Raw genomic sequence first — 13,743 nt, 5'->3', positions numbered from 1 at the left:
ATGTAAATGTGATCTTAATTACCCCTATTGGGCAAATTATATACTGCCTGCCTGCCTGCCTCCCCCCCCCCCCCCCACCTCCTCCCCTCCCTCAATCCACTGACCCTGAGCCCCCTCCTATCTGTACAATTTTTTAATAAAGGCAACAATGCACTCACTGCCGAGTAGCTGTCAACACTAGGCTTTTCTTCTGGCCCTCTCGATCTTCTCTCTATTTCCCCCTTTCCCAAACCCATCTTCTCTTCCTCCTGTTCTCCTCCGGCTGGCTGTCACAAAGGCCCGGGCTATCACTCAGCCACTGTGGCAGGATGCAGCTTTTTCCAGGAGCGTGACAATGGAAAGGGAAGATGCTATCTCCTCTGTGTAGATATGACAATTGTCTGGACACGGCAAGTGCGTCTGGCGATTGGCCGGTCTCCTTTGTCGCAAAGCCTGAACATGGTGATCATGTTTGAGTGTGAGCCAGAGAGAGCGGGAGGGAAGGAAGGAGAGACAGAAGGTGAAATGCAATTTTTTAAAAGTCTGTTCACGACATGCCCCCATTGACTCTATTACTGTCATGATAAAATAACACTATATAGTTGCTGTAATGTGAATTATAACTAAATTATTCTAATTGTTTTAAATGGAAGCTCAATTTGATAAACTATATTAGAGGATTAAAAAATATGTTATTCTGCTATCGTTTCTGACAGTCAAATTAATTAAGTGGTTGTATAAAAAAGTCCCTATATTGGACTAATGTTGTTGACATGAATCTTCTCAGTATTAGTATTGATCTTTTCAAACCAGTGATGAATTTATGTTGGTCCACTGATTACATGTATAGATTTATGGCTGGCTCAATAAGGACAGGAGATGTGTAACATTATTTGTGTGTAAAACATGCATTACACCGTCGCCAGAAGCCCTGTGATGGGACCATTTACTTAATGTGATCATAAAGCCATTAAAATGTGTTTACAGTTCTTTTATTGACCAAATCATGTTGAAAAGAGTCTGTGCATGCTTAGATCAATGCCAATTTTAGTCATTTCATAGGCCAAGCTTTTGGTCACAAAGACCAAATCATGAACAGTATGGGTGTGAAACACCAGGTTTCGCACATGAGAATATAAATATGTTTACAAAAGCCATCTTTGAAATATCACTAATAACAGCAGTATGTCATTGTTAAAATGGCAAAACAGGTATTGGGTAGTGGTTATCAAACTTCAAGAAAAGACGATCACACAAAGTGATGACCAGAGGCCTGCTAGGGCCCTCCAGTAGGGTGGGTTATGGATGTATTCAGCAGGGTATAGAGGTCCTCTCTCTAGGCATACAGAGGCTGTCCTGGGGCCCCAGCATGAGTAGGCCAGGGCCAGGCCCAGATCAAGGCAGGGGGAGCGGAGCTAGGATTAGGATGATTGTCGGCCCCCAGCCTGGTGCCTGGGTCAGCGAGGGTCCGCTCCTTCCTGATGTGTTAATCAGGACTATACAGCTCTGCAGGACGACCCAGCCTAGGACAATATCGGAGGGTGAGGGTACCCTATTTAACACCGACACACACACAGAGGAAAAACACACGCACACACACACACACACATATATACACACACACACACAACCCTGGCTGTAAAAGGACAAACATTCCCCTGCTAATCCCCTAATTAAGCGTGCCCCTCCCCTGGTCCTCCCTGGTCCTTACCCCCAGAGGACCCTCACAGCCCCACAGAGCCAAGTGTTTGGCCAACTCCTGCAGAGGAACTGCCATTGTTTACCCTGGATTGTCCAAGCAGATAAGGCCAACCATCTGAGGAGTTAAAAGGCTCCAGAATGGTGGTGGGGGAATAGAGGTGAGGGGCTAAATCAGGGCTTTGAAGAGGGGGAGATCACACACCCTAATCCCTCGATAGAGAGGTCCTCCAAAGTTCAACTGGTCAGGAAATGGGGATGAATGAATACAGGGGCAAATTGGATTGTCTCTGCTCACTTTGAATGTAAGACAGTAGGTTGCAGTAGGACAGGACCAATTATGAAGGTATAAGTGACCACTGTTGAGTTGCATTGACCATGGGATTACAGTGACCAATGAGAATCAAAAATTGGAAGGTTGAAAAGGTTGTACTCACACACTCACATACATACAAGCAACCTGCTCCTGTAAAATTATCCCTCTGGCCAGATCTAAGAATAGAGCGTTCTCATTGTCATCCCATTGTCATCCCAAGTTTGTTACAGTATATGTTTTAGTGCACTGTGTTTAGCTGGAGGAAGACATTTTATGACCCTTTATTCTCCTCTTCTCTCTCGTCCAGGGCATCCTTCTGAAGAGAAGTGGGAAGTCCCTCAATAAGGAGTGGAAGAAGAAATACGTCACACTTTGTGACAACGGCCTCCTCACCTACCACCCCAGTTTACATGTGAGTATCCCTACATTTAGTATAGTTCCGTTTGTAGTGGACCGTTTTAGCTATGTAGGGAATAGAGAAACAACATGCAAGCTTGTCCCTCACAAAAAGTTGAAATGAATGATTTAACATAAATGTTATGTACACATATTGATACACTTATAAACAAGGTTTCCGGAGAGACAAAAAGGTTAGCAGAGATCTTTCAGCCTCTGATTATAAGAACTCCATCTTAGAGGAGTGTTATTATGATTATAAGGTGGAGGAGGGGACAGAGAGGCAGAGGTGAGGGTCATTTCTACCCCCCCACACCCCTGTGGTGCCCGTGTAGCGGACATGAGTTGGGCATGGTTGCTCATGGTCACGTGATGAGGTAGCCCTACCTGTGAACTTCAAAACCAGTGTCTGCCCTCGGAAGAAGGGGTTTCTGCCCTCTTGGTCTAATGGTCTAAGACGTTGTTTGCTCGTGTGGGAGACCCAGGTTCATATCCCGGTCCTGGAGTTGGGCATGGCACATGGTGCTACTGCTGGGGCCTGCTGTGTGCCCACCACGCTGGTTTGTATTTATAATGGCGCTCGCCGCTGTGCAGGCTGAGTGACCTGCCACATCCGTCTCTGTCAGTGTCCTGCTGGCCCACTAATACCTCTTAAACACTCCACTGCAGCCTGCCGGCAGACAGCTCAGTCAGGACCCCCCCACAGCACAACATGGCTGCCTCATGCTCTGCCTGTCCCTGTCTACAGACACTCCCACTCACAATCCTTAAGAGTCTATTGACGCATAATAACATAATATAAAAATCCCTGTCAAAATCTGTCAGTTTAAGCTAGAGATATCAGTTTTTGGCATGGGCTGCGTCTCAATCCACCGCATCCGCATCTGCGGTGGAAGGTGGCCATCCAGGCTCTGTCGTAGCCGGCCGCGACCGGGAGACCCATGGGGCGGCGCACAATTGGCCCAGCGTCGTCTAGGGTAGGAGAGGGAATGGCCGGCAGGGGATTTAGCTCAGTTCGTAGAGCATGGCGTTTGCAACGGCAGGGTTGTGGGTTCGATTCCCACGGGGATAATGAAAAAAAAATAATAGTAATGTATGCACTAACTGTAAGTCGCTCTGGATAAGAGCGTCTGCTAAATGACTAAAATGTAAATGTAAATGTAGCCGAGCTACAGCAGTGTTTGTCAGACCATGAGACATCCCGAAAATCGGTCTTTTCACGAAAACGTCTGTATAGTAGCGTCCAAACCGTTTGAGCTACAAACTATTATGACCACTCTATGGAAAGGGGAGACTCTCACGAATGTCACAGGACTCATCTGATGGTAACCCATACAAACTAATGGAAGTATGGAGGTAGTTTTGTGCCAACCAAAAAAGTAAGGGGTTAAATATGTGTCCAAAAAAACATATTTCCTGAGCATTCTTAAATCTCCTAGATATAGGACAGACACTTCAAAACCTTATTCCTTGTGATTTATTTTTGGACTGTCTTTGCCATTTATGAATGTGTTATTTAATGCGTTTCTATGGGCTTTAGTAGTAAAGGCCAAATTCAATATTTTATCAAATAGCTAAATCATCCATTGTATGACCATCTTAAAACAATTCCATATGTTTAGTGAAAGTTGGAGATAAGTACTTGTATATATATCAACTCCATTTTTATTTATTTTTTTACTTAGAGTCCACTTTGAAATAGTATCATTTATATTAGCAAGATCATATATTAACACTTCTCAGCAAAGACTAGAAAAAGCATTGTCATTTGCTTGCAACATACAGTAAATAGACTAAATCTGGTTTTATGATTTTCTTCTAGTGACATGATAATGGATTAATTTAGTAGCCATTATTAGCAGAGCAATGTAGCATGACAGTGCCAAAATAGGGAGTTGAGCCGCCAGAACAGCTTCAATACACCTTGGCATAGATTCGACAAATGTCTGGAACTCTATTGGAGGGATGCGACGCCATTCTTCCACTAGAAATATGGTGTTTTGTTGATGGTGGTGGAAAACGCTGTCTCAGGCACCGCTCCAGAATCTCCCATGTGTTCAATTGGGTTGAGATCTGGTGACTGAGAGACACACACAGACACATCCATACACACACCCTTTATATCCCCTATGCTCCTGTGTGACCCCCTTATTCAAACTCACTGAGATCTCTTCTATCCATGGTAGCCAAAATAATGAACCCTTTTTATAATTAACTCAGGAACCACACCTGTGTGGAAGCACCTGTTTTCAATATCATTTGTATCCCTCATTTACTCAAGTGTTTCCTTTATTTTGGCATTTATCTGTATGTAATTGACTAGCTAGCTGCTCTGTAGATCTAGATCATTATAGCTATCGTAGGTCATCAGGGGCAGGTCTATAAGCTCTGTCTGAGTGTCTGTCTACTAACTTACTGAGCAGAGGTGAGACAGAACAGGAACCACTGTTAGGTTAGTAGACACATGTTTATCCCCATTCTGAGCAACCAAGCAGAGAGCAGGGGGGAAAGAACGTGGGAGTGAAGGGAGAGAAGGTGTTCGAGAGAGTGGAAAGGAGAGAGAAAGAGAAGGTGGGAGGGTAGAGAGCAGGAGAGAGAAGGTGGGAGGGAGAGTGCGAGAAGGTGGGAGGGAGAGAGAGCAACCGGGAACGAGAGAGAGAAAAGGTGAGCGAGAGAGAGAGAAGGTGGGTAGGAGAACGAGGCAGAGCGAGACACGAAACGATCCCTTTAATTTCGCAGTCAGCCAAGCCATCCACACAATCACCTTCTGTTAATTCTATCTGCTACATCAATTAAATTGTTTGTAGAAACTAATTGAATGTGGCTTAATCACACATCTTAATAGCTTTGAATGCTTCGATCTGGCTGTTAATTCCGGCAATAGTTAATTCCGGCAATAAAATGAAATGAGAGTGAGGAGCACTAGCTGGCTGGGTAATTAGAGAAGAGGCAGGGGAAGAGATGAGTGCTTTATGGCACTGTGATAAAGGAGGGAGAGAGATGGAGGGAGTGATAAAGGAAAGGAGAGAGATTAAGAGATGGAGTGGGGGCATACCCGGCTAAAGGCAGAGCAGAGCGGAGCGGAGAGTACTCCTCTGGCTTTTTCTGTTGATATCAATGAGTTTCACCTTGGCTTTCCTTCCTCATCCACTTGGGATGGTGATGTTGTTTTAAATCCAAATCAAATGGCCAAATTGAAAGAGAATGACACTGTTAGCATTCGTATGTCTACTCATTAAGCCTCTATAAGCGAGCTAGCTTGTGAGGCAGCATGAGCACAGGTGATACCTAATGTTCTGAAACTTACCTTAGCTGTCTGTCAGTCGCTTTTGGTACTTTCTATTTTGCTTTGAAGTGGATGGAAGTTATGTTATAACATACAGTGCATTTGGAAAGTTTTCAGACCCCTTGACTTTTTCCACATTTTGCTACGTTACAGCCTTATTCTAAAATGGATTAAATCGTTTTCCCCCTCATCAATCTACACACAATACCCCATAATGACAAAGTGAAAACATGTTTTTTGAAATTTATGCAAATGTGTTGAAAATAAAAAACGGAAATATCACATTTACTTAAGTATTCAGACCCTTTACTCAGTACTTTGTTGACGCACCTTTGGCAGCGATTACAGCCTCGAGTCTTCTTGGGTATGACGCTACAAGCTTGGTACACCTGTATTTGGGGAGTTTCTCCCATTCTTCTCTGAAGATCCTCTCAAGCTCTGTCAGGTTGGATGGTGAGCGTCACTGCACAGCTATTTACAGGTCTTTCCCGAGATGTTTGATAGGGTTCAAGTCCGGGCTCTGGCTGGGCCACTCAAGGACACTCAGAGACTTGTCCCAAAGCCACTCCTGCGTTGTCTTGGCTGTGTGCTTAGGGTTGTTGTTCTGTTGGAAGGCCCCAGTCTGAGGTCCTGAGCGCTCTGGAGCAGGTTTTCATCAAGGATCTCTCTGTACTTTGCTCCGTTCATCTTTCCCTCGATCCTGACTAGACTCCCAGTCCCTGAAGCTGAAAAATATCCCCACAGCATGATATTGCCACCACCATGCTTCACCGTAGGGATGGTGCTAGGTTTCCTCCAGACGTGATGCTTGGCATTCAGGCCAAAGAGTTCAATCTTGGTTTCATCATACCAGAGAATCTTGTTTCTCATGGCCTGAGAGTCTTTAGGTGCCTTTTGGCAAACTCCAAGCAGGCTGTCATGTGCCTTTTACTGAGGAATGGCTTCCGTCTGGCCACTCTAACATAAAGGCCTGATTGGTGGAGTGCTGCAGAGATGGTTGTCCTTCTGGATGGTTCTCCCATCTCCACAGAGGAACTCTGGAGCTCTGTCAGAGTGACCATCCGGTTCTTGGTCACCTCCCTGACCAAGGCCCTTGGTCACCTCCATGACCAATGCCCTTCTCCCCTGATTGCTCAGTTTGGCTGGGCGGCCAGCTCTAGGAAAGAGCCTTGGTGGTTCCAAACTTCTTCCATTTAAGAATGATGGAGGCCACTGTGTTCTTGGGGACCTTCAATCCTGCAGACATTTTTTTGTATCTTTGCCAGATCTGTGCCTCGACATAATCCTGTCTCAGAGCTTTACGGACAATTCCTTCGACCTCATGGCTTGGTTTTTGCTCTGACATGCACTGTCAACTGTGGGACCTTATATACACAGATGTGTGCCTTTCCAAATCATGTCCCATCAATTGAATTTACCACAGGTGGACTCCAATCAAGTTGTAGAACCATCTCAAGGATGATCAGTGGAAATAGGATGCACCTGAGCTCAATTTTAAGTCTCATAGCAAAGGGTCTGAATACTTATGTAAATAAGGTATTTCTGTTTTTATTTTTAATACATTTGCAAAAATGTCTCAATCTGTTATCGCTTTGTCATTATGGGGTATTATGTGTAAATTGATGAGGATTTGAATTAATTTAAAACATTTTAGAATAATGCTGTAACGTAACAAAATGTGGAAAAAGGGAAGGGGTCTGAATACTTTCCAAATGCACTGTATGTTATACATATATGTTATAACATCAGCTAATGGGGCAGTTTGCATTGTCATTTTTTAATGACATATCTGTGTGTTTTTTTAATGTTTGTGTTCCAGGACTACATGCAGAACGTGCATGGGAAAGAGATTGACCTGTTGAGGACCACGGTCAAGGTGCCAGGGAAACGACCACCCAGAGCGGTCACCACCATCGCCCCCACCGCCAGCCCCAAGACCAACGGGCTGACCAAGGACCGCAGCACCTTGCAGCTGGGCGTAGGCACCACAGGTAAGAGGGCACGCCTAGTCACCACACTGTGGGTCCATTCTAGACCTCTGTACCAGATATGGGTCAAAAACAAATGTCAAGCTAGCCTTGATTTTGTTTACATGTTACAATGGAACAAATAAAATAATCCCAAAAGCTTGAAGCACACCTCAAATTAGTGCATTCGTATGTGGACACCCGTTGCTGACAGGTGTATAAAATCGAGCACACAGCCATGCAATCTCCATAGACAAACATTGGCAGTAGAATGGCCTTACTGAAGAGCTCAGTGACTTTCAACATGGCACCGTCATAGGATGCCACCTTCCCAACAAGTCAGTTCGTCAAACTTCTGCCCTGCTAGAGCTGCCCCGGTCAACTGTAAGTACTGTTATTGTGAAAAAGAAATGTCTAGGAGCAACAACGGCTCAGCCGCGAAGTGGTAGGCCACACAAGCTCACAGAACAGGGCCGCCGAGTGCTGAAGGGCGTAGCGTGTAAAAATTGTCTGTCCTCGGTTGCAATACTCACTACCGAGTTCCAAACTGCCTCTGGAAGCAACGTCAGCACAATAATTGTTCATGAAATGGGTTTCTATTGCCGAGCAGCCGCACACAAGCATAAGATCACCATGTGCAATGCCAAGCGTCGGCTGGAGTGGTGTAAAGCTCGCCACCTCTTGAGCAGTGGAAACGCGTTATCTGGAGTGATGAATCACGCTTCACCATCTGGCGAATCTGGATTTGGCGGATGCCAGGAGAACACTACCTGCCCGAATGCATAGTACCAACTGTAAAGTTTGGTGGAGGAGGAATAATGGTCTGGGGCTGTTTTTCATGGTTCAGGCTAGGCCCCTTAGTTCCAGTGAAAATCTTAACGCTACAGCATACAATGACATTCTAGACGATTCTGTGCTTCCAACTTTGTGGCAACAGTTTGGGGAAGGCCCTTTACTGTTTCTGCATGACAATGCCCCCGTGCACGAAACAAGGTCCATACAGAAATGGTTTGTCGAGATCGGTGTGGAAGGACTTGACTGGCCTACACAGAGCCCTGACCTCAACCCCATCAAACAACCTTTGGGATGAATTGGAATGCAGACTGCGAGCCAGGCCTAATCACCCAACATCAGTGCCCGACCTCACTAATGCTCTTGTGGCTGAATGGAAGCAATTCCCCGCAGCAATGTTCCCACATCTAGTGGAAAGCCTTCCGAGAAGAGTGGAGGCTGTTATAGCATCAAATGGGGGACCAACGCCATATTAATGCCCATGATTTTGGAATGAGATGTTCGATGAGCATGTGTCCACATACATTTGGTCATGTAGTATATTTGACTCAGGTCTTCATCTGTTTTAACAAGGACAAAATGAGTAGGTAGAAGTTGCCCACTAACCACTGATACAGGGTCAGATATTTATTCCTCCTAACGGTTATGGTCAGGTTTGGGAGTAAGATAATCTGATTTTAGGTCTGCGGCTATAGTAACAACTTCTACCTCGAGCCAAACCCCAACCAAACACTGTGAACAACCACAGATCAAGTAATTTGCAGGATATCAACTGAATAGCTTAAGTTAAGCAACCTGATGCCCAGTGTTATTGTATGTAAGTCTCGATCGACTTCATGTCCAGTCCAACAGACAATCAATAGAGGTTCTTAAATGGACTGAAAGAGACACTAGGGACACTAAAGTATTCAGCGGAGGGGTTTCACATTAATACCATTCACTGCCCAGAGGATACAATAAAATGAACTCTTAATAGGTGAATTATGTAATGCTCATGTAATATGTATTTCATTGCTGTAATTATGTGAAGACTCTTTAGATTATGGTACAGTGTCATAAAATGAGTCCCTACATGCCAATTATCTCCATGTATGATTTTTCATTATGCAGATGAGCTAACACAATATAAACACGATGATACGATTACTGAAGGAGTGCTTGTAAGGCTATTAGATTCTACCATAAATTGCTAAATAGGGAATTGGCGAATGAGATCTCCATTTAAATATTATTAATTTGTTCATAATAATCAATATAACAGAAAAAATAAGAATTATCCATCGAAGGACATTTATTTTGTCCAGATGTAAAATTTTAGCTCTGACCTAAATTCCATCAGCCAGGGTTGTATGTAATGTCACAGGAACAATGACCAGGTTGGGGCTTGCCTTGCGTGTCCTGCCAATACCAATGCCTTCCTTCCAGTCCACACAGGCCTATAAATAGACTGAGCTGCCTGGCTGGTTGGATGGCTGGCTGGCTGTGCATCTGGAGGTATGAGGGGGCCTGCTCTGCTCTGCTCTGGCAGCTAGGCACAGAGAGGCGAGGAGAAGCCAGTGATTGGATTTAGGGGTTAGGATTAAGAGTAATTCATACTAATTAGCTGAGTGGTCCCCAGAGGGGGGCTAGACGGGAAGGGGGGTAACGAGGGCGTCCTCTATCGGACGAGGAGTGGGGTCCGTGTTTCCTCCTGCCATGGCTGTAGCTAATTGGGGTGTGCAGTATTGGAAAAGACAAACCGGCCAGTAGAGACCACTTGTGGCCCAGCCCTTTCTTATTTTTTGGGTCCTGGCCAGGATTTGGACATCAGGACCCCACTGGACCACATTAATTAGTCAAATGGTAGAGAAGATATAGGAGTTTACAGAGTGAAGGACAGGGGGTGGAGGTCACGCTCCAACTTCCAGCCCACAAACAGTTAACTTTCAGGATAAAGGTAGAGGAGAAGAGAGCAGAGGTGTCCTGAATCTGTAGGAGGGAGAGGAGAGAGGAGAGATAGGGAGAGGAGAGAGGAGAGATGGAGAGAGGAGATAGGAGAGATAGGGAGAGGAGTGGTTCTGGGGGCCTGAAAGAGGAAAACAACAAAAAAGGATTTTGTCTTTTATAATGAATTCTTATTTTTCTCTGACTATTTTACTGTGTTTGCATGGGTATATACGCCCCCACATTTTGCCCTCAGAACAGCCTCAATTCGTTGGGGCATGGGCTCCACAGGGATGCAGGCCCATGTTGACTCCAATGCTTCCCACAGTTGTGTCAAGTTGTGTGGATGTCTTTTGGGTGGTGGACCATCCTTGATACACACGGGAAACTGTTGAGCTTGAAAAACCCAGCAGCGTTGCAGTTCTTGACACAAACCGGTGCGCCTGGCACCTACTACCATACCCCGTTCAAAGACACTTAAATATTTTGTCTTGCCCATTCACACTCTGAATGGCACACATACACAATCCATGTCTTAATTGTCTCAAGGCTTTAAAATCCTTCTTTAACCTGTCTCCTCCCGTTCATCTACACTGATTTGAAGTGGATTTAACAAGTGACATCAATAAGGGATCATAGCTTTCACCTGGATTCAGCCTATGTCATGGAAAGATGTTTTGTCCACTCAGTGTAGTTTCACTCTGCTATAAATACAGAGCTAGTAAAGGATATCTTTGTGACACCCCATTCTAGAGATTCAATTTTTTTGTGTCCGGGAGGGGAACAATACGAGACGATTTGCGTTAATCTCCACTTAGGAGAGAAAGGTTACAAATCACGGCAGGTCTTCTCCCGTTGGAGCACCCTCTCCTCTCCTGATGCGATTGGTGTGAGTTTGATTTCATTAGGCATGCAATTGATGAAGGGAACAAAGGGGTAATTTGTCATTCATGGCGTCTGAATCACAACCCTGTCTTTGCCTTTCGTAATTCATTCACTTCCATGGATCTAAAGACCTTTATAATCACAGGGGGTAGAGGGAGGGAGGGAGGGAGGGAGGGAGAGCGGGGATGGAGAGAAAGAGAGTAAATTAATGAATCCATGTGTCTGTGAGTGAAAGAGTGTGCAAGCTTAATTCCTTTTCCTCTGTCTGAGTGTTCAGCGGAACTGTTTTAAATATGATCCCCTCCGTTAATACGCATCCAATGGTGTCACCCACGACAGATGCATTGTATCAAAGTATTAATGAGGCCCATCAGTTTTAATCAATCGTATGGGCGGCAGAAATGGACTATATGTGGGAAAGGCGCAGGGAGGGGGTGGTGTGTGCGTGTGGGCCTGTGTTTGCTCCCTGTACAGCTCCTTCCTTATACATTGGTGGCCTGTGGTCAGACAGGCGGTGTTAGTGAGTAGTGATAGTGATGATAGTAGTGGTGGATTGCACGGCCCCAGCCGTTGTTGATGTGCTGCTTCCCTCCCTCCTTCGGTCCCCCACATTAGCATTAATGCCTCATTATCCTTCTACTTGTACATAATGGCAACAACTCCAAAGGTTGGGTCATGCCTCGGCGTCACGACTCATCAGCCCTCTGAGGGCATGCATGGCCGCGCAGGCCCAAAGAGAAATGAGAGTCAAGACGACATTACCGCTACCGTCGCTCAGTAGCTACCCGCTAATCCATCGCTTCTACTTAGCTAACAGCCGCAGTATGAGCCAGTCCTGCTGCTGCTGCTTCTACTCAGCCTGGAAAACACTCATTTTCTCTCTCTCCTACACACTTACGGTTATATTTGTCAAATGAGCATTTTTCTAGATTTTTTAAAAATACTGGTATAGGCCTACATGATCACTGTAGAGGTTTTGGACATTTCTATTAACATGCAGGCCTTTACTAGCAATCTGATGCTGCATTTACATATAATTTATGGTATTTTGCCTGTAAAAAAGAAAGGGCAATGTTTATATGACCCCCTTACAAAACAGGCCCATTTTTACCACATTTTTGCCTGCATCCGCCTTTTATAGCTCCCATGCGTATGCCGGCGATTCGTGGTTTTAGTGGTGTGGAAATGTGGTTGGGCGTCTATTTTAATAAATTCATTGAATATATACCATCAAAAACAAATATGTTATTCATTCATTTATGCAGGTCCTAAGAAACATTATAAGACTAATAAAATGTATTTTCAAAACAATAGAATGGCATATTTTGAGTTTAATGATGTTACGTCCAAATGAATGAAATCAATAGTTCATTATTTTGTTCATTAACCCTTTGACACGTACCAACAAATGGGTGTGATCATTCTACGCTCAAACCAGTGTGATTAGAATGCTTTTTTAGAACGTCCAGTTTCGATTGACGCAACAGTCAGCATTTGAGCTGGCCACACTGTTTTTTCACAGAAACATTTTGCACAAACACAATCCTTACAAAGTTATGTCCTGAAAGTGACCAGTTTATTTTTGGATGCAATGTTCAGACATTCACAGAAGTAGCGACAGCATAACACAATCATCCAAACCAGAAAATGTAGGCTACATTAGTCCTAGCACTAACTGAGGAAAGATTGACATAACACAAGCAGTCCTATTTAGCGAACTCTCGGCTGACAGAAACCACAATATGAATGATCTAATAGCAATTACTATTTACAATTCTTCACATCACGGGTGAGCTCACCATCGCTCTAAATAATTGAGTAAAACACTAAAAATCTAAAGTTATCCGAAGATGGGTAGTTTGTACCCGCCACCATGTTTGTTTTTTCGCGTCAACCAAAGATAAGAAGAGGAGATGAGTTTGGTCTGTTTGCAGTATGCATGTTGAAGGGGAGATGTCGAATACGATCATTCACTTCCCTTCATTCACTTCCTGAAGCTTACTCGAAAGATGAGTGAACCATTCCTTCACCTTATTATAACATCTTTGGTCTGAGATGTTTACGTGACATCCAGAATGCATTGTATAATGTCAACAAACATGGCGCCACACATAGCTGGCAAATAGCTTAGCATTATCTCATCATAATCAGTACAACCTTCAAAAAAGTATTTTACACACATCCATAGGTGTCATTACAATCTATGCAATAATCGGAATGCATTATTTGTCACCAGTACTTGAAAACGTGAATAAAACTGTAAATACATTATGCTCCATACATACATAGATAAATACTGTACAGTAGAAACAACAACAAAACACAAAAAATAAGGCACTTACTTTGATAGGAACGCACACATGTCCAAAGTTATTATTTGTAAGGAAAACAACAATGAAGGCAATGTGAGCACCAGACAGAAAATGTGCCACGGGGGAAAAGTTTGTGCAAGACTTGATCTGCGGAAACACTGGGGAAGTGCTTGGGCTCTCCTCAAAGAG

General features: G+C 44.3%; 1 protein-coding gene across 1 annotated transcript in view; it reads left to right on the top strand.

Annotated features, from left to right (window-relative positions):
* Nucleotides 1-13,743, top strand: part of LOC311146673 (arf-GAP with GTPase, ANK repeat and PH domain-containing protein 3-like) — a gene marked incomplete at its 5' end in the record, with an annotated part of 227,058 nt that overhangs the window by 130,085 nt on the left and 83,230 nt on the right. The window contains 2 exons of the mRNA XM_084183206.1: nt 2,301-2,405; nt 7,495-7,666. Of these exons, the coding sequence (XP_084039332.1) occupies nt 2,301-2,405; nt 7,495-7,666 (277 nt within the window). The remainder of the gene's footprint in view (nt 1-2,300; nt 2,406-7,494; nt 7,667-13,743) is intronic.

This window comes from Coregonus lavaretus (assembly GCF_964263955.1).
Source record: "Coregonus lavaretus genome assembly, chromosome: 19".
In the NCBI taxonomy this organism is placed as follows: domain Eukaryota; kingdom Metazoa; phylum Chordata; class Actinopteri; order Salmoniformes; family Salmonidae; genus Coregonus; species Coregonus lavaretus.
This window is presented reverse-complemented; position numbering and strand designations above follow the sequence as displayed.